The sequence below is a fragment of the Squalius cephalus genome (genome assembly GCF_949319135.1).
Source record: "Squalius cephalus genome assembly, chromosome: 18".
Lineage (NCBI taxonomy): Eukaryota > Metazoa > Chordata > Actinopteri > Cypriniformes > Leuciscidae > Squalius > Squalius cephalus.
Genome location: NC_137139.1, coordinates 17,055,663 through 17,073,898, shown reverse-complemented (window position 1 = coordinate 17,073,898; position 18,236 = coordinate 17,055,663). Strand labels below are relative to the sequence as shown.

The following is an 18,236-nucleotide window of genomic DNA, read 5'->3' as shown; positions in this document are numbered from 1 at the left end:
ATTTAATTAGCGATGTTTATTGTCAGAAAAGAAAAAGAGAGATCGATGTCCCCATCACTGTGTTTGTGTGGGCTATCAGCAGTGGAGAGTGTGTGCTGCCGTGAGGTGAACGCGTTGTGGAGTTTAGTGGAACAGCTCGACCTGCGACCGGCTGATCTGACGTGCCTGAACCCGTTTGTTTTGCGAATAGCTTATTCTCATTTCAGGCAGGATCACGGTCCCCTTGAAGTCAAGCACACACGAGTATGTTTACAATGGAGTTATTTTATCCATAATTTTTTTATCAAATAAAACATACAACCAACTTTTCTGAAGTTATGTAAGGCATCTATAGCTGCAAGCGTACGGTAACTCTACTAGTGAGTTCCTCTTATGACGTCACGCCCCATCTAGTGGAAGGCAGCGGGAGCGGTTAAAACCACTGTTAAAAGTGCCAACTTTTCATATTATATCAGCATTTTGGTATAAAAAACAATGGTGGGCGGTTCTTATCTTTATGTTTAATAAACACATTGCATTACTTCGTGAAAAATTTAACCTGCAACTTACACTTTAACGACTAGTCGACGACTGTTATGCAAAACTAGTCAACTAGCAAAAATCAGTAGTTGTGAAACCCCTAGTCCTGATTACATAAAATGTATGCAGATTATTGCAATAAAAATACAAAATAATCTGCCAATAACATTAAAAAAAAATTACATATAAAAATCATACCACGTGGGTTCTCATACTGCCAGGCACAATTCCACAATTCAAGGTGAATGTGACCCAGATGGACAGGTCATTCACAAGAATTAATCACATAAAATATTAACTTCACCACCTAAGATACTGTAGCATGAAATGGGATTTTGAGTGACACTCACCAGTCTGATATTTTGATATGAGGTTGCTGTTGATCCATGAAAGCACCACTATAACCTTCTTTCATCAAATCAATCAGCTGTCGCTTCAAACATGACCTGAGGACAAAGTTTATGATTGATTTATGTATGGATTGGCTTCATGATTTATTTATTTTCATATTGTAACATTGACTTTTAAATGAGCTCAAAACGAGCTTCTTGAAAAATCTAAAATATCAAACATACCTATGAGATGTTGAAAAACATTTTGTGACAGTGTTGTCCGGAAATAGTTTTCTATTTTCCTCTGTCACCCAGCAGCCATCTCCATTCTGTTCATTCTCCCATCCTTGAAGTCCATCTAATTAAAACATCAGAAAAAATACATTATCTTAAGAAAAAAACATTATAGTGACACTTATTGTACAATCTTGACAAGGCTCACCTTCTGCTCTGGGATTCTTGAGCAAGTTCCGTCGTTTCTTAGTCATAAAGTAAAACAGGCGCCAGTCCTCTGGGGGTCTGGAAGCATCACAGGGCTGGATCCCCTCTCTCCGACAGCGCTCTCTCCAGTGTGCAGCACTGTCCACCAGCTCCTTCCACTCACGACACACCAGCCGACAGACTCGCACCACCTGATGTTCAGGCAGGTTCAGTAGGATCTCCTCAACCACAGCTAGAGGAACAGCTGACTGCTGACAGAGGAAGAAAGATTACCTTTCAGTTCTAACCTTACCTTTTGAGTGCTGTTGAAAGATTCAGCTGTGGGACATGTTTGATAGTTTTCAGTTGGTCTTCAGCTACCATGTCTCAAAAACCAGCTTGTAGTTGATTATTTCTGGTCCACCAGCTTAGAATTGATAGAAACTAGTTACCATGTTCCAAAAAAAGATTTTCTAGCAGAAAAGTTACCCAGCTAGCAGGGAACGTTCTCAGAACTTTGGATAACATTCCCTAAAAGTTTGGTTAATGTTTTAGAGAAAACATTTGCATGTAATGTTTAAAGAAGGTTTTAAGGATGTTTTCTCATTTCAAATAATGTTCATATGTTAAATGTAAACTAAAATATAACGTTTTAACTAACATTGAGGATGTTTTGAGGATGTTGTTGAGATAACAGATTATATAATGTTCTCAGTAAAACATTGGCACAATGTTCCATTATAACAAGAGGAACATATCAAATCAACATTTGTAAAGTGTTTTGAGGATATCACTGAGACCTGAGATGACGGAGTGTTTTTTTATAAAACATTCTTGTAATGTGACGTGTTAAAGCTAGAACATTTTAAATGTAACATTGAGGATGTTTTGAAGATATTGTTGAGATAAGATTATATAATGTTCTCAGTAAAGCATTGGCACAAAGTTCCATAATAACAAAGGAGAAACATGATCAAATACACGTTCATAAAATGTTTTGAGGATATCACTAAGACCTGAGATGGAGTGTTTTTTATAAAACGTTCTTGTAATGTGACGCGTTAAAGCTAGAACATTTTAAATGTAACATTGAGGATGTTTTGAGGATATTGTTTAGATAACAGATTATATGTTCAGGAAAACATTGGCACAATGTTCCTGTAACGTCCACGGATCAAAGACGAAGGTCAGGCGAAGATACAAAATAGCAAAGGTTTATTAATAAAGAAAACCACGAAACAGTGAGCGTGTGCTCAAACAATAACCAGCAACGAAAAGGAGTGAGAGGGGAACTTAAATAAACAGATAATGACAAAGAAAACAGGTGACGTGATGATGATGATGATGATGATGATGGTGATGAGGAGCAGGTGCAGGTGATGATGACAGGATTCTGGGAAGTGTAGTGAAGACACAGACGAAGAAGGTGGTGAATGTGACATTACTCCCCCCTCCCGCTAGGCGCAAACCGCGCCGTAGAAGGCACGGGAGGGAGGGAGGGAGGGAGGGAGGGCATGCTGGAGTCTGTGTCCAGAGGGTGGACAGGGAGATGACAGACAGGAGACTCCAGGATGGTATCGCCGACCCCGGCGGCACAGGACGAGGAGACCATGGCAATGCAGGCTGAGGAGGTGGCCATGGCGAAGTAGGATGAGGAGGTGGCCATGGCGGTAAAGACCCTTCGGGCGGTGGCCTTTTCTGGTGGCCGTGGGCCCTTGGGTGGCCACGGCGAGGACATATGGCCCCCCCAAAAAAATTTCTTGGGGAGAGTGACGGCGTCAAGACAAGCCTCTGGGACAGGCTCTGGAACAGGGACATGGACATGAACAGTCTCCGGCTGGGCAGACGGGACGAGGGCTCTGTGCTGGACGGGACCAGCGGTGAAGGCTCTGTGCTGGACGGGACCAGCGGCGAAGGCTCTGTGCTGGACGGGACCAGCGGCGAAGGCTCTGTGCTGGACGGGACCAGCGGCAAAGGGGGCTCTGAGCTGGACGGGACCAGCGGCGAAGGGGGCTCTGAGCTGGACGGGACCAGCGGCGAAGAGGGCTTCAAACTCGGCGGGATAAAAGAAAATAATTCTGGGGCACGACGCAGTCAGTCTCTAGCTCGGCGTGCATGGCGCTTACTGTCACAGGCGCGGCGGGCATGACGCATACTGCCTTAGGCTCGGCAGATCTGGCGTGAAGTGCGGGCTCGGCTGGACTGGCGTGAAGTGCGGGCTCGGCTGACTTCCGGATGATGATGGGTGGCGTGGTGAAGATGGCTGGTGTGTGTGGTTGAGTGGTGATGTCATCTTCAGCCTCACCAACGGTGAGGGCTGACCCACTCAACCACAACACATGATCGAGGTAACTGGCGCAGGTTCCTGGAAAAGCTGCTGCTGGGGCTTGCTGGTACAGATGATTGTCTAAGCCCAACCAAAAGACAGATTTAAAGACATCATCTGACCAGCTTACTGCTGCCCCCCCAGCGCACGTCTGCCCTGCTTCCACCAACAGAGGACGACCCGGACACCGCAGCTGCTGTGACGGCCCGCCGACAGCGTGAGGAAGGGTGGTGTTATTACCATTCCAGGTTTGGGGCCAAGGCCAAGCAGTGTCGCCAGCCTTGCAGTTTTGGATCCCAGGGAAAAGCCAGGGCCGGCGCTCATTAGCAGCTATGGGCGCTGGCCGTGACTGCAAGCTGTTATTCATCACTGACTCCTTGTCCGGCCGGCGGCTGCTGGTCGATTCTGGGGCTCAGCGCAGCGTCCTGCCGGCGAAGCCTGTGGACACCATAGCTGGCGGGCAGGGTCCCCCGATGGACGCCGCCAACGGCACGCCCATTCGTACCTATGGCACAAGGTATGTGGAAGTAGGTTTCGGCGGGCGGCGTTTCGGCTGGGATTTCGTCATGGCCGGCGTGTCTACGCCGCTCCTGGGGGCGGATTTCCTCTGCGCTTATAGACTGTTGGTGGATGTTACAAACTGCCGCCAGATTGACGCCCTCTCTTTTGCTTCGTACCCCTGCACGCTGGGAGGGATGGGGGCGCTTTGTCTGTCGAACACGCTTGCCACCGGAGACCTGTATCAACGCCTGCTTGCTGAGTTCCCTGACATCACCACGCCCACATTTTCATCGGCGGTGGCTAAGCATGGCGTGGAGCACTACATCACCACGGTTGGCCCCCCAGTCTATGCACGAGCTCGGCGCCTCGACTCTGCCAAGCTCGCGATCGCCAGGGAGGAGTTCACTACCATGGAGCACCTCGGCATTGTGCGCCGCTCCAACAGCCCGTGGGCTTCCCCCCTGCACATGGTGACCAAGGCTGATGGCGGTTGGCGTCCCTGCGGTGATTTCCGTCGCCTAAACAATGCCACCACCCCTGACCGGTACCCAGTGCCACACATACAGGACTTCTCCGCCCATCTAGCCGGCGCCACCATCTTTTCAAAAGTGGACCTGGTGCGAGGTTACCACCAGGTGCCTGTCCACCTGCAGGATGTACCCAAGACAGCGGTCATCACACCCTTTGGCCTTTTCGAATTCCTACGGATGCCTTTCGGCCTCAAGGGGGCAGCGCAGACGTTTCAACGCCTCATGGACTCTGTGCTGCGGGACATGCCCTTCCTTTTTGTTTACTTGGACGACATTCTTGTGGCCAGCGTTTCTGCAGACGACCACCTGAAGCATCTCCGGCAGCTGTTCGGCCGGCTCAGTGAGCATGGTCTCATCATTAACCCTGCCAAGTGCGAGTTTGGCCGGTCGCCCATCACTTTCCTTCGGCCACCACATCACCCCACAGGGGGCCGTCCCCTGGGCCCAACTCATGCGACCATTGTACGACGCCTTACGGGGTGGGAGGCCGGCGGACGTGTTGGTTTGGTCCCCAGAGAGGACTGGTGCCTTTGATGCTGCTAAAACCGCGCTGGCCAACGCTGCTCTGCTGGCGCACCCGTCTCCGACCGCCCCAGTTGCTCTTACTACGGACGCCTCTGATTACGCCGTGGGGGCTGTGTGTGAACAGTGGGTGGGGGGAGCCTGGCAGCCGCTGGCCTTTTTCAGCAGGAAGCTCCGTGACAACGAGAGGAAATACAGCGCCTTCGACAGGGAGCTCCTGGGTCTTTTCCTTGCCACCCGTCATTTCCGTTTCCTGTTGGAGGGCCACAGCTTTCGTTGACCACAAGCCACTGACGTTCGCCATGGCCAAGTCTTCGGAGCCATGGTCTGGTCGACAACAGCGTCAGCTCGCTGCCATCTCTGAGTACACCACTGACATTCAGCACGTGGCCGGCAAAGACAATTTCGTCGCCGACTGCCTCTCCCGGGCGGTCACTGGTTCCGTCCACTTGGGCCTCGATTATGCAGCTATGGCTGAGGATCAGACCGCGGACTCTGAGGTGCAAGCCTACAGGACGGCCCCCACTGCTTTGCTCATGGAAGATGTAGTGTTTGATACGGCCAACACTACACTCCTCTGCGACGTCTCCACTGGCCAACCACGCCCTATGGTTCCCGCTGGCTGGAGGCATAAGGTTTTTGACGCCATCCACAGCCTTTCCCACCCGGGGGTGAAGGCATCTACCAAGCTGGTGGGGGCCAAGTTTGTCTGGCCGGGCCTGCGGAGGGACGTCAGGACCTGAGCTGCTGCCTGTGTGGCGTGCCAGCGCGCAAAGGTGACTCGTCATACCAAGGCCCCTTTGGCACCCTTCAAAGTGCCAGAGAGGCGTTTTGATCATGTGAATGTGGACCTGGTGGGCCCACTTCCCCCCTCCCGTGGTTACACCTACCTCCTCACCATGGTGGATAGGACCACCAGGTGGCCAGAAGTAGTTCCCCTGTCCTCCACTACATCAGCTGAAGTGGCCCGGGCATTCATTATGGCTTGGGTGGCCCGTTTCGGCACACCGTCCGACCTTTCCTCGGACAGAGGTCCGCAGTTCACATCGGAGCTTTGGACTGCGGTCGCTGAGGTCCTGGGGGTGAAGGTCCACCGTACCACAGCCTATAACCCAAAGAGCAACGGACTTTGCGAGCGGTTCCATCGGGACATGAAAGCCGCGCTCAGGGCCAGCCTTACGGGCAGCGACTGGGCTGACCGCCTCCCATGGGTTATGCTTGGCCTTCGATTCCGCCCCCAAGGAAGATCTTCAAGCCTCGTCGGCCGAGCTGGTGTATGGCCAGCCTTTGCGCGTCCCGGGGGAGTTTCTTCCAGATGCCACGGCCCCGTGGTCAGTTGCCTCCCATCGCGCTGTGTCTCGGGACATTGCCGACGCTTTTGTTCCCATTCCAACGTCTCACCATGGCCTCCCTCAGTCCTATGTGCCCAAGGATTTACCGTCAGCCAAGTATGTCTTCATCCGCCACGATGGCCATCGTACTCCGTTGCAGCCCCCCTACGATGGGCCCTTCCGTGTCCTGGTGGGAGGGTCTAAGAACTTTGTTGTGGATTAGGGCTGTCACTTTACGTTCGAAAATCGATTGCACAATCGATCGGACCAACCAACACAAGTTTCGAAAACGAAAATAGGGAATCGATTTTAACGGTCTTCTCTCGGAGCGCGTCCAGCTCGTCACGATACGCCCGCAGCGAACGCGCATCACACAGCAACTCTGACAAACACACATTATACTTCTGCATAATGTTTCTATTTTTACTACAAAAATGTGAATTCTGCCGGTATTCAGACAGTCTCATGCATACAGATACAGATTCAGGCTACGGTCAACAATCGCCTACGTAGGCAACATTTGTTTGGCTTTTCTAACCGTAAGCACAGGCATGTTAAAGACTGCAGTGATGTTTCTCACTGATGTTATAGCAGTCCACTCTGCTTATTGCTTTTCGAGAATGTTGCACTCCTGTTTGTCATTGTGCACGAAACTTCACGCCAATAAATCAAGAGGAATATTTCTGACTTGTGCGCGTCTCCAGCGCCCTCTTTACGTTCGTCCTAATGCCTGTTAGTTGTCCGTGGATTTGCCCATATTTGGCGTTTAAAATCGAAACGTCTTTAGACATGGAAAATCGATTTTACAATCGATTCAATGAACACATATGTCTCAAAAATCAAACAGGATTTTTTCACAAAAGTGACAGCCCTATTGTGGATATGGGGGGCAGACCGGAGCGGGTGGCTATAGACCGTCTTAAGCCTGCTCATGTGGATATTGGTGAACCGCTTCAGCTGGCCCAGCCCCCACGGCGAGGGCGCCCCCCTGCAGCAGCCTCGACCCCTGCCCCTGCCCCGCCCCTTGCCCTTTGCCCCTCTCCTGTTAAGCGCAGCCGGTATGGCCGCTTGGTCCGCCCCCCTATACGTTGACTTTTCTAGGGACTGTTATGAGCTGGACTGTTCTCTTTTGCACTAGTGAATTGTGTCCTATGTTATATTTGGAGTACCTGTTCGGTCTGGCCCTGTTGTTATGGGTGAATTCTGGGGGGGCCTGTGTGGTGACCCACAAGAAAGACCGAAAGAGACATTCACCAAGGGACTGTACCTTTAAGGGAGAGTTGTTTTGATTTACGGTTTCCGGGTTAACGCTGTGTGTCTGTTTTGACCTCACTCGCTGTACAGTGTTTTGTTTAATATTGAAGTGGAGAGTAAAGCTGACTCGACGCATCTCCGTCTTTTGTCTCCTCACTTATTGCACTCCACAAGGTTACACAGGGTCACGGAATCTGACGGGTCAAATTCATCGACCTAGCCTTTTTTGGGTGGAGCAGGTCAAGGGCTGGTGACGTCATCGTCTATAATTCAGTGTCTAATATTTTAAACAACGAAGCAGCACAAACAAAACTTTAACCAGCACAAACGATCGCACAAACAAACGAGACTATTTTGGGTGAATGTGGAGCAGGTCGGGGGGCTGAGTTACCTCAGAATGACCAATACATATTATTTTAATATTTAAGAAACCGAAGCAGCACAAAATAAACATTTATCGGCGCAAATTAGCACAAACATATGAGACTATTTTGGGTGAATGTGGAGCAGGTCGTGGGCTGGTGACGTCATCGTCTATAATTCGGTCTAATATTTCAAAAACTGAAGCAGCACAAACAAAACCGGCACAAACCGATCTATTTTATTTGGAGCATGTGGCGGGCTGGGTGACAGAATTACCTATAAATATTATTTTACTATCTAAAAAACAGAAGCAGCACAAACAAACAAAAATTACAGCACAAACGAAGTAAAAACGATTGAGCCTATTTTGCGTTGGGGGTGGGGCCAACTTCACGCAGTGATTGACAGGGCGGGGTGGGCACGTGATCGGCTCAGAATGCATTTTCAAATTGCACATTGAATTTTGCTACATTCATTGCGGGACACTTGATGGAAATGCAATCGCAAGTGTCTTAACTGTGAGTGTAAATGCAATTAAGAAAAAAATAACATTTAAATTACAATTTTGCTACAGTTTTTGCTTGAACATGTTAAACATATCTAATCATTTCTGTAATACATTTTAATTTTAATTTTGCAACTTATAAAGCGTTAAAATATGTATTCAATTTACATATTAAAACTAGAGTATGAAATGGCAAATGTAAATTTTATAATTGAATTTTCATTTTGCACCAAACGTTGCACAAATGTATGGGAAAATTTAAATTTAAATACAGAAATGCATTGCCATTTTACATATTGCATTGTCATTTTGCATATTACATTTCAAATTGAATATTGCTACCCATATGCTTCCATAATCAAATAGTGTGTTAAATTGAGAATCTAAACACGATTAGAGCAATATCGATATTAGTAGCCTACATATTTCAATGTATTAGGCTAATGTTATGTGTTGCTAGCATGTGTAAATATTGTCAGCTTAGTTTTTGATAAAAAAAATAAAATAAAACTCAGCATAGGAGCATACAATGAGTGAACTGAGATGAGAACATTGTGTCTTTATACAGAAAGGAACTCGAACCACACTCCTTGACTCTAGAAGAATATGCAAACTAGGCTTTTGAAAATTGTTGATCGCGGGATCAGTCAAAATGATGAATCATCATAATGTTTTTGAGCTGATGAGTAAAATTTTGCAAGCTTTTGCAAATGTCTCTTTTAGTAAGTAAATACAAATAGCTAATTGCTGTGTATGTGTGTGTTTCCCTCATTATCCAGGAACTTTGGGAATAAATACTATCCAGCACACGATCTTCATTTGCGGTGAGTATTGTAGTAAAATACACGTGAAATAGAGGCAGAACATGTAAACTCTGCTCAAAGGCACACTGGTTCAAACCCTCCATACAATATTTTACCTATCTTCTTGATATGAGTTTACGGGCCTAGCAGACCCAAACATAAATGTCCTTTCAAAATGAAATTATTTTCAAACCTGTATGACTTACTTCTGTGAAACACAAGAATGTTGGGAATAAAACCACATTGGAACCCATAACATTGGAACCCATTGTATGGAAAAAAAACAAAACAGTGAAGGCATTTCTCAAGATATCTTAATTAAGGTTATACAAAAGAAATTCATGCAGTTTTGCAGTTTTGGAACAACATAAGGGTGAGTAAATAATGAGAGAACTCTATTTTTTGGATGAGCTGTTCTTTTAAGGACATGTTCCCAGGGTCCTTTGCTAAATTAACCATGTTTTTTTTATTATAGTAAAAATGTAGAAACCATGTTTTTTATGGTGGATTGATTACAATAATTTATTACCATTTAGTTAGTGTAGCAAAACCATGGTTAATGTTAGTAAAGGTTCTCCAGATTTATATAACACTTAAGGAACACATTAGAAAATGGTCCTATGTCACCCAGATCAAAAGTCTGTTAACACACATTAACACACTTTTTAACTATTTTTTATTTAATTTTTTAAGATCAAGCATTGGAACAATGTTTACGGAGCAGAACAGGCACCAACAGAGAAACTAGTCCATCACTAGTAAGTATCCACTGCAGTATATAAAACCATAGTAAATTTTAAAGGCACAACGTACTCCAAAATAAAAATGATCTCTTTTTTTCTCCCTCGCCTCGTGCCATCCCAGATGTATATCTGACTTTCTTTCCATAGAGATTTTTAGAAAAATTATCCATTATTGTAAGCCAATATAATGCAAGTGCATGCTCCAGAAACTATACAGCGAAAGAGTAAGTGAGAAACTGACATGACGCACAGCGTATTGAAGAACGCGCAGAGGATGGAGAAAAACAAAACACCAGTCATGAATTAGAAGTCTAAAACGAGAATTTTTAAAGAGAAACGTGGGAGGAGCTTGAATTTATTGCCTAGCCCTGTTTGTTTGAACCGCGGAAGTCGTCAAAGCTTACGCTACTCCTACGTCATACATTGTCAAGAGTTACTCTTTGGGCGCAATTGGCTGTCTGCCTGAAGCAAGTTATTTTAGTCGATAAAGTTATAAATATGGATATGTTTCTTACACGAACGCATCACTTCGCTTCACCTTTCGCCTTTATTAACTCCCAAGAGCTGTGTGGAGCACTTTTATCATGGAGAGATGCATTTTTATGGACTTATCAAAAAAATCCCACAGGGAGCTACAGAATAAGAAATCTTTGAAGTCCACTTTTTTACTGTCTGTTTCCATCAGTAAAATGACAGCTTTTTTTCCCTTTTTTTTTTCAGAATTGTGAGGCAGAGACAAACAATTGCAAGAAAATATCAGAATTGTGAGCTGACTTTTTTACTCCCCTCAGAATTCACCCTTCGAAGGGAGTTTGATTGACAGGTATTTTCTTTTTTACATTTCTTAAAAAAAAATTACACAATTTAAACTTTGAGACTTTGTTTCATATCAAAAGTAACCTGCTCTGTCTTGCCTCTGCGCGTTGACCGTTTTTTCTTTGATCCGCAATGTATTTTTCATTGCATGACATGATGTGTGGCATGAGAGCGCCATGGCTTGTTGGACATAGCAACAGTAACTAAAGGGGGCGGGTCTTAGTAAATGGTCAATTGGACTTGATAACTTGCAATTGCAACTTTATATCTCACAATTCTGAGAAAAGTCAGCAAAAAAACAAAAAACAGAATTGCTTTTTTTTACTCAGATTTTCTAATTTATCATGTGATTCTGACTTTCAAACAACCAATTGCGAGTTTATATCTCGCACTTTTGAGGAAAAAAAGTTTGAATTGTGAGTCGAAACGAGTTGAATTGTTACCTTTTTTAAAAATTGTATTCCATGGCAGAAACAAGCTTTCATATGCACAGACAGTAGCTCACATTTAACGTGCAGATTGTGCGCACACAGAAACCTACTGTAGCACAGAAAGTTAGTGTCAACACTGTCCTGTGATTTCTCAATAAGAAACTGCGTAGAAACAGAAGTTATATTCTTTCTGCTTTTGAAGTAACTAAAACTTACAGCTTAGCTAATAGCAAAGAGATGATACACAGGTATGATTAAATCACACTAGAAATTGTTCTATCGCCAATGCATTCAAATGCAGTGCTACTTTATCTGTATCTGATTTAAAACAAGCAGAAATCTGTAAGAAATGTAACAATCCATAGACAGTATATCTGATGAAAATGAGCTGTTACGTCAGAGCAAAAGCCTCGTGGGCAGTGCTGTGACATACTGCAGCTGTGCTCAAGGCGACCTGAGTTCGAGTCTTGGTTCGAGGTTCATACTTCTCAAGCCAAGTTTGTAGTTTGTTCACATAATTTAGCCTCTAGTTGTGTTATTAACATGTATATAATGGATTAAGTATATGTTTTAAATTACAGAAACAAAATAGATACTCATAAGGTATCATATTTATACTTTCAATAAATTAGTCTTTACATAATTTCTGATTAATAATTAGGCTGGCTAATTTTGAAAGTTTTCAAAGTCAATATTGCTTGTGATCTTAATATGTAATAGCCTATGTATTTGTATTCTTTCTGTTTACACTGTTGCATGATATTCTTTTATAGGCTATGAGGAAAAACTCTACCATGCACACAGAGAATAGAGCTCAATTCTGCTAACTGGGAGAGCAGCTGAAGAACAGTAGAACACCTTAATGCAGATGACTGTATTATTTTTCTGCAAGAACCAAGACAAGCAAAGACTGATGATGAGCGCTCTGAGCAAACACAGCAAGACGTGTGATTGCACTTTGGACTTTACTGAGTTCTTCATGTAATGTTGGGCATCTACTGTACGCAGAACTTCTAGGGCCTAATAATTTATGTGGATGCCATTAATAAACCTGTTAGATTTTGATGTTTTATTTTTGAGAGTAATAAAATTGTATGTTTTAACAATGTTATAGCTAAGCATTTTTTATGTTTAAGAGAACATTTTGGGAACAAAAATAAAACTTCCCACTAAAAACTGTATAAGAATGTTAAGTAGTATTTTAAGAGTTTTTAGAGAATTTTATCCTAACTTTTAGAAGAACATTCTAAGAATAAAAATAAAACTTCCTGCTAAAAACTTTATAAGAATGTTAAGGGATAATGTTCTAAAAATTTTATGTTAAAAATCATTTATGAATGAATTTAGAAGGTCATCACAAAACATTTTTAGAGTGTTCTTAGAGAAAGTTATCCTACCTTTTAGGAGAACATTCTGGGAACTTAAAACTACCCACTGAAAATGTTATAAGAGCATTAGGAAATAATGTTTTAACAATGTTATCATTAAACATTTTTAGAATGTTTTTAGAGAATGTTATCCTACCTTTTACGAGAACATTCTGGGAACTTAAATAAAACTAGGCCTACCCGCTGAAAACATTATTAGAACAAAGAAATTCTGGCTGGGCCGTCCATTTCCTTATTACGCCTGGGCCAGTTCGGCAGCGCAAGAATGTCCCAGGTCTGTAAACTCTTTAAATTTGATATTGTTCAATATTTTAAGGCAGTAAGATCTTTCCTGGGAACACAAAAAGCACCGAATCCCAGTAATGGCGGTATAACATAACAAAGAACATCTTACTGAGTCTGAACTGTCTTCAAAGTTCCTCGAACAAGCAACATCACTCTCTGACGGATCCATCCACAGAAGTTACGTTTTACAGTCGAACGATATTACAGTAAACAGTATTACAGTATTACAACTTAAAAACAATTCACATTAGCTTGCTAATTTCGCATTAGTTATACTGTATGTCTAGCATCGCTGTTCTAATCATTGAGCAGCACTAATCTCCTGTACTGCGGCAGAAGAGCGTGGGTCCGGGTGACTGCTGATCCGTCCGTTATGTGTACTTCTTCCAGTTAGTCACATGACTGCATAGCCATATTAGACATTCTCTGACTGCATCCAGCAGCGATAAAAAAAAAAAATAATAAAAAACAATGTCTGCGCGTATTACTCACAGTCTGTATCTACTATTATTACGGTCATTTCAGGAACAGCAGAGAACGCGCTTTCAGAGCGCTTTTGTCTTCGAGTTGCCCAGAACTGATCATTTAAAAAAAGATCTCACGTTTTGTACTTTGTTATTCTTATTATTCATAACAAGTACCTGTGGCAGTGCTGTATTACTTTGAATAATGTTTTTTCTTTCTTTAAATCTTTATTTAAGATGTGTTTACAGCCTAATTATTTGCAATGTCATAGTCTACCTCATATGAAACCACATTGCAGCGTTTTGGAGATATTTGACATTCTTTGATTTGAAAGGCCTATAAAGACCTAATTTCTAACAAGTAGAAAAAATGAATGGCCAGTTCTTAGGGGACGTCCCACATATGCATACCTCATGAAACCATTTTACTGCAGCATTAAGTGGAATATAGAAACCATATAATGTATGTGTAAACTCAGCAACAAAGTATCTTGTTTTATTAGATGGAACATTAATTAGACACCTTAGACAAGATAGTTGTTCTTGTGACCCTGCTGCCCCAATGAGCATTTCTTGTCAAATTGTCACTCATTCATTTTGCAATTCCTAAAGTTGCATTCTTCTCTTGGCATTTAATATTTTTTTTTTACTTTTTTAGTGCGAGTTAAATATATTTTTTGGCCCATCTTAAAAATAAAACCTGCAGTTTCATCAGCTGAAGTCAGCTTCAAGACTCATAGTAGTTCGTAGGCCGTCCCCCTTACAGTTACAAAGATCACAGCAATTATACCCTTCACCAAGGTCTAAGCTACATCATTGCTTCAGGTTTCTGATTGGCTAAGAACATATATAGTCTAAGCAAATTTCCACACCATTAGTCATGAAAGTTGAAGCACGATTCCTAGATTTAGGTCTGCTGGGACCTCGGAGGTCGGAGAAAGGCATCTTCGGGTCTGTTGTTGCATGCCGAAGTGTCCCATAGCTCCTAAACAAGACCTGCACAGAACATCCAACGCACACACAAAAGCACTAGGGAATCGCAGTTTCTCCAAGGTTGAAGAGGGCCTTTGAGTTAATTATTATCAGGACAAACTACCAAAACATACTGATAATACATTCCCAATCCCTCCTCAGGAAGAAGTACAGATACTATTCACTTTAGTTTCTAGAGCAATACACATGATAGAGGTACAAATCTGTAAATCAGGTGAAGTCACGTATAGTTGGACCCATGTAACCTTAACTCGTCAGCTTGAAACAGATATTTAGACAACACGTGTTGAGGTTTACATCAGAATGTACCTAAAAGCAGCTGGTTAACACTCACATCAAACATATTATTAAAAGTATATTCCAATCACTCATTGAATATAGAAATGATTTATGTAAAAATGCTTATCCTTGATTATTAATCACTCATTACATATACATCAGTCCACCCCCTTCAATATTATAGAGTGTACAAGTTTCAAAAATTAACATCACTTATACACAGTAACTTTGAAGTCATTTATTGCTCTTAAGTATATATCATAAGCAGAGCATGGATGGATGCATATAGTAGTCACTAACATTTACAACAGAGCTTTGTAACGTTATACTTGGAAAATAAAGTATAACGTATACATTCTTGGTATCTTACATAATTAGAATTCCTCATCTGAGGGTTATTTATGTGTACATTTAGGAATGTAAAAAAAACATGCAGGAAGACACTATTTCTCTGCAGCAGGACAGATCTCCACACTACTGTTAGTGACCCGTATTCCATAATGGCCTGCCCAGAACTGTGTATCCACCCCTCCATGAGTGAAACTGATAAACCGAACCCCATGTCCATAATCCTTTAAGACGTGTGTCATCTGAAATAAACAAAAACAAATGCAGACTTTTTAGTTTGATAACAGGAGAATAATTGTAAGTATTATTCTACTTACTTGACACCATGGCTCATCGTTCCACTGTTCAAAGAAAACTTTTTCAGGCTGAAAGGATTTGATGTTTTTTTTCCTCTGATCAAGCAACTCTACACAGACCTCATATTGACACCCACAATCAAAGCGTGGCGCATACCTGCAGGTAAAACAGGTATGTTTCATAATTGTGCTTCCATATTAGAAATGGGTTTGTACCTAACACGGGTACTACCTTCTTAAAGGGATAGTTCACCCAAAGATTAAAACTATGCTATCATTAATGTGGAACATAAAAAAGATGTTCTAAAAGTCAACAGGGTCAAAAAACAACAACAACAACAATTTTACAAAATATATTTTATGGTTTAAGGTTTGAATTGTTTTAACAAAATTACACTTTATGCAGAGTCTTGCAATAATAATACAAATTACAGATGTAAAATATAAACATCAATATTGCGTTGTCATATTGCAACAAGGCATATGTGACCCAGATGGACAGGTCATTCACAAAAAAAAATCATCACATAAAATATGAAATTCACCACCTAAGATACTGTAGTATGAAATGGGGAGTTTGAGTGACACTCACCAGTCTGATATTTTGATATGAGGTTGCACTTGATCCATGAAAGCACCACTATAACCTTCTTTCGTCAAATCAATCAGCTGTTGCTTCAAACATAACCTGAGGACAAAGTTTATGAGTGACTCATGTGTTGATTGGCTAAATGATTGATTTAACTTTCTTGAAGGATCTAAAATATCAAACATACCCATAAGATGTTACAAAACATTTGGTGACTGTGTCGTCCGGAAATGGTTTCCTATTTTCCTCGATCGCCCAGCGGTCACCTCCATACTTTACAATCTCCCATCCATGAAAATCATCTAATAAGAACATTAGAAAAAAAACACAGGTGCAAACATTTTTTTTAATATACTGACATGTTCTGTACAGTCCTGATTATGAGGCTCACCATCAGCTCTGGGATTCTTGAGCAAGTTCCGTCGTTTCTTAGTCATAAAGTAAAACAGGCGCCAGTCCTCTGGGGGTCTGGAGGCATCACAGGGCTGGATCCCCTCTCTCCGACAGCGCTCTCTCCAGTGTGCAGCACTGTCTACCAGCTCCTTCCACTCACGACACACCAGCCGACAGACTCGCACCACCTGATGTTCAGGCAGGTTCAGTAGGATCTCCTCAACCACAGCTAGAGGAACATCTGGCTGCTGACAGAGGAAGAAAGATTACCTTTCAGTTCTGATCCTGTTGGAAAATCCAGCTGTAGAACATGGTTGCTGGTTTCTAGATGGTCATCAGCTACAATGTTCCAGAAACTATTTTGCCCACTTTATACCTGTATGACCAGCTGATGGATAGCTTTAGATAGTGGTGAAGGGCTGACGTCAAAACCCGGAAATCGCGTACGCTATGGGCGTGTGTTTACTTTGTATAACAAAACGTCCAATTATCGCAAGTTATGTTTATCACCACAGATTTTTTTTTGTGCTCATAAACTGAAAAAAATCCATTATAATTAAAACCCCATAGTAAAATCTAGACTAGCCCAAGTCTTCCGGGTTTTGACGTCATCATCCCTTGGACAAGCTAGAAACCAGCAAACAACTAAAGAAAAACAAAAGAGAAAGAAAAGAAACCACTGTGTTCCAAACTCATCTACCATTTTTAACTGGATTTTCCAACAGAAAAGTCAATTTTTGCATTATGTCTAGGCCAGTTTGATGTTCTCAATGTAACTTACTTCGCCTGAAATGCATTGACTCGAAGCAACATGAATGTGCTCGCTCTCTGACTGACCCATATAGATCCGCTACGCGTGGAAACACGGAAGTTACGTATCATAGCCTGACGAAGTTACAGTAAAACGGAGATACACAAACAGCTAACTTCGCATTAGTATCGTTCTTCTAACCAGCGATAACGACTGTCATTGCAGCAGGACTAATCTGCTTCTGGAAAACTGGAATATTTGGCAGCGGAGCGTCTTGACGACTCCCTACCGGCTGACGCTGTCAGAGCTGATCTATTATAGCCTACTTATTTCCAGCTTAGATCTCCCGCACACGTACCAGGATTCTGGTCGGAATCCCAATGTTTTCCTTAGAGATCATGTATCGACACGTTTCGACAAACCGAAAGTATTGCTGTAAGTATTGTTAGTGACGCCATGCCAATGGCTCCTCCTACAGCACTAACGAATGTATTGTCATTACTCAGATCTTTTCCACATGTTGCACATTACTGTCATCTGGTGGTCAAAAGCTATTAAGCTTCAGTATTCATTCACAGCAGCTGGTTTACATATGGTCACTTACATGTTATCAAATTACAAAATGTTTTTGGATTTCGAATAAATAAAAATCTTACCATATAAAAAATCATCACCATATGGTCAACTATCAATCCATCCATTTTCCAAACCGCCTGTCCTATTGGCTATAGGGTTCCTGTAGAGTCAGTAAGACTAGAATAAATGACATTAGGCATGTAGTGCAAATAGTGTTATATCACAATCAAGCTTTAATGTTTTTTCTTATTTCAAAGTTTCAAAGGTTTGATAACCTTAACTTTGTTTATGGGTCAGAGACAAATGCGGTTTGTCAAGATGAGAAATTCGAAAATCTTGTAAAAACGTATTTTAAAAGCATGCATCGATCAGGTATGTTAAAATGTACATAGTGTATTTATGTTGATTTTATGTAGCCTAATTAAAAATGACATTTTCACAATTTTTTACTAAAGTTAAGACTGAAATTAAAAACCAA

At 42.5% G+C, this 18,236-nt stretch overlaps 2 protein-coding genes across 7 annotated transcripts in view; both read right to left on the bottom strand.

Moving 5' to 3' along the window:
* LOC307145217 (uncharacterized protein) overlaps positions 1–13,451 on the bottom strand; it is a 76,557-nt gene extending 63,106 nt beyond the window's left edge. The window contains exons 1-4 of the mRNA XM_079848125.1: positions 13,179–13,451; positions 1,294–1,543; positions 1,095–1,209; positions 870–965 (exon numbers count right to left, since the gene is read on the bottom strand). Coding sequence (XP_079704251.1) covers positions 870–965; positions 1,095–1,209; positions 1,294–1,543; positions 13,179–13,238 — 521 coding nt within the window. The 5' untranslated portion in view covers positions 13,239–13,451. The remainder of the gene's footprint in view (positions 1–869; positions 966–1,094; positions 1,210–1,293; positions 1,544–13,178) is intronic.
* Positions 13,452–14,599: 1,148 nt separating this feature from the next.
* LOC307145223 (F-box only protein 6-like) lies at positions 14,600–17,659 on the bottom strand. 6 transcript variants are annotated; one of them, XM_079848141.1, is made up of 7 exons: positions 17,537–17,659; positions 17,213–17,281; positions 16,430–16,679; positions 16,226–16,340; positions 16,042–16,137; positions 15,471–15,606; positions 14,600–15,395 (listed from the first exon to the last, which is right to left on the bottom strand). In XM_079848141.1, exons 2-7 carry the CDS (start codon positions 17,270–17,272, stop codon positions 15,249–15,251), a joined length of 804 nt encoding a protein of 267 aa, XP_079704267.1. In that variant the 5' UTR covers positions 17,273–17,281; positions 17,537–17,659; the 3' UTR covers positions 14,600–15,248. The 6 variants fall into 6 exon arrangements, with proteins under 6 accessions (XP_079704267.1, XP_079704268.1, XP_079704266.1 ...); XM_079848142.1 differs by having other exon boundaries at positions 16,430–16,676; positions 17,537–17,642; XM_079848140.1 differs by having other exon boundaries at positions 17,213–17,659.
* Between the last annotated feature and the right edge of the window lie 577 nt (positions 17,660–18,236).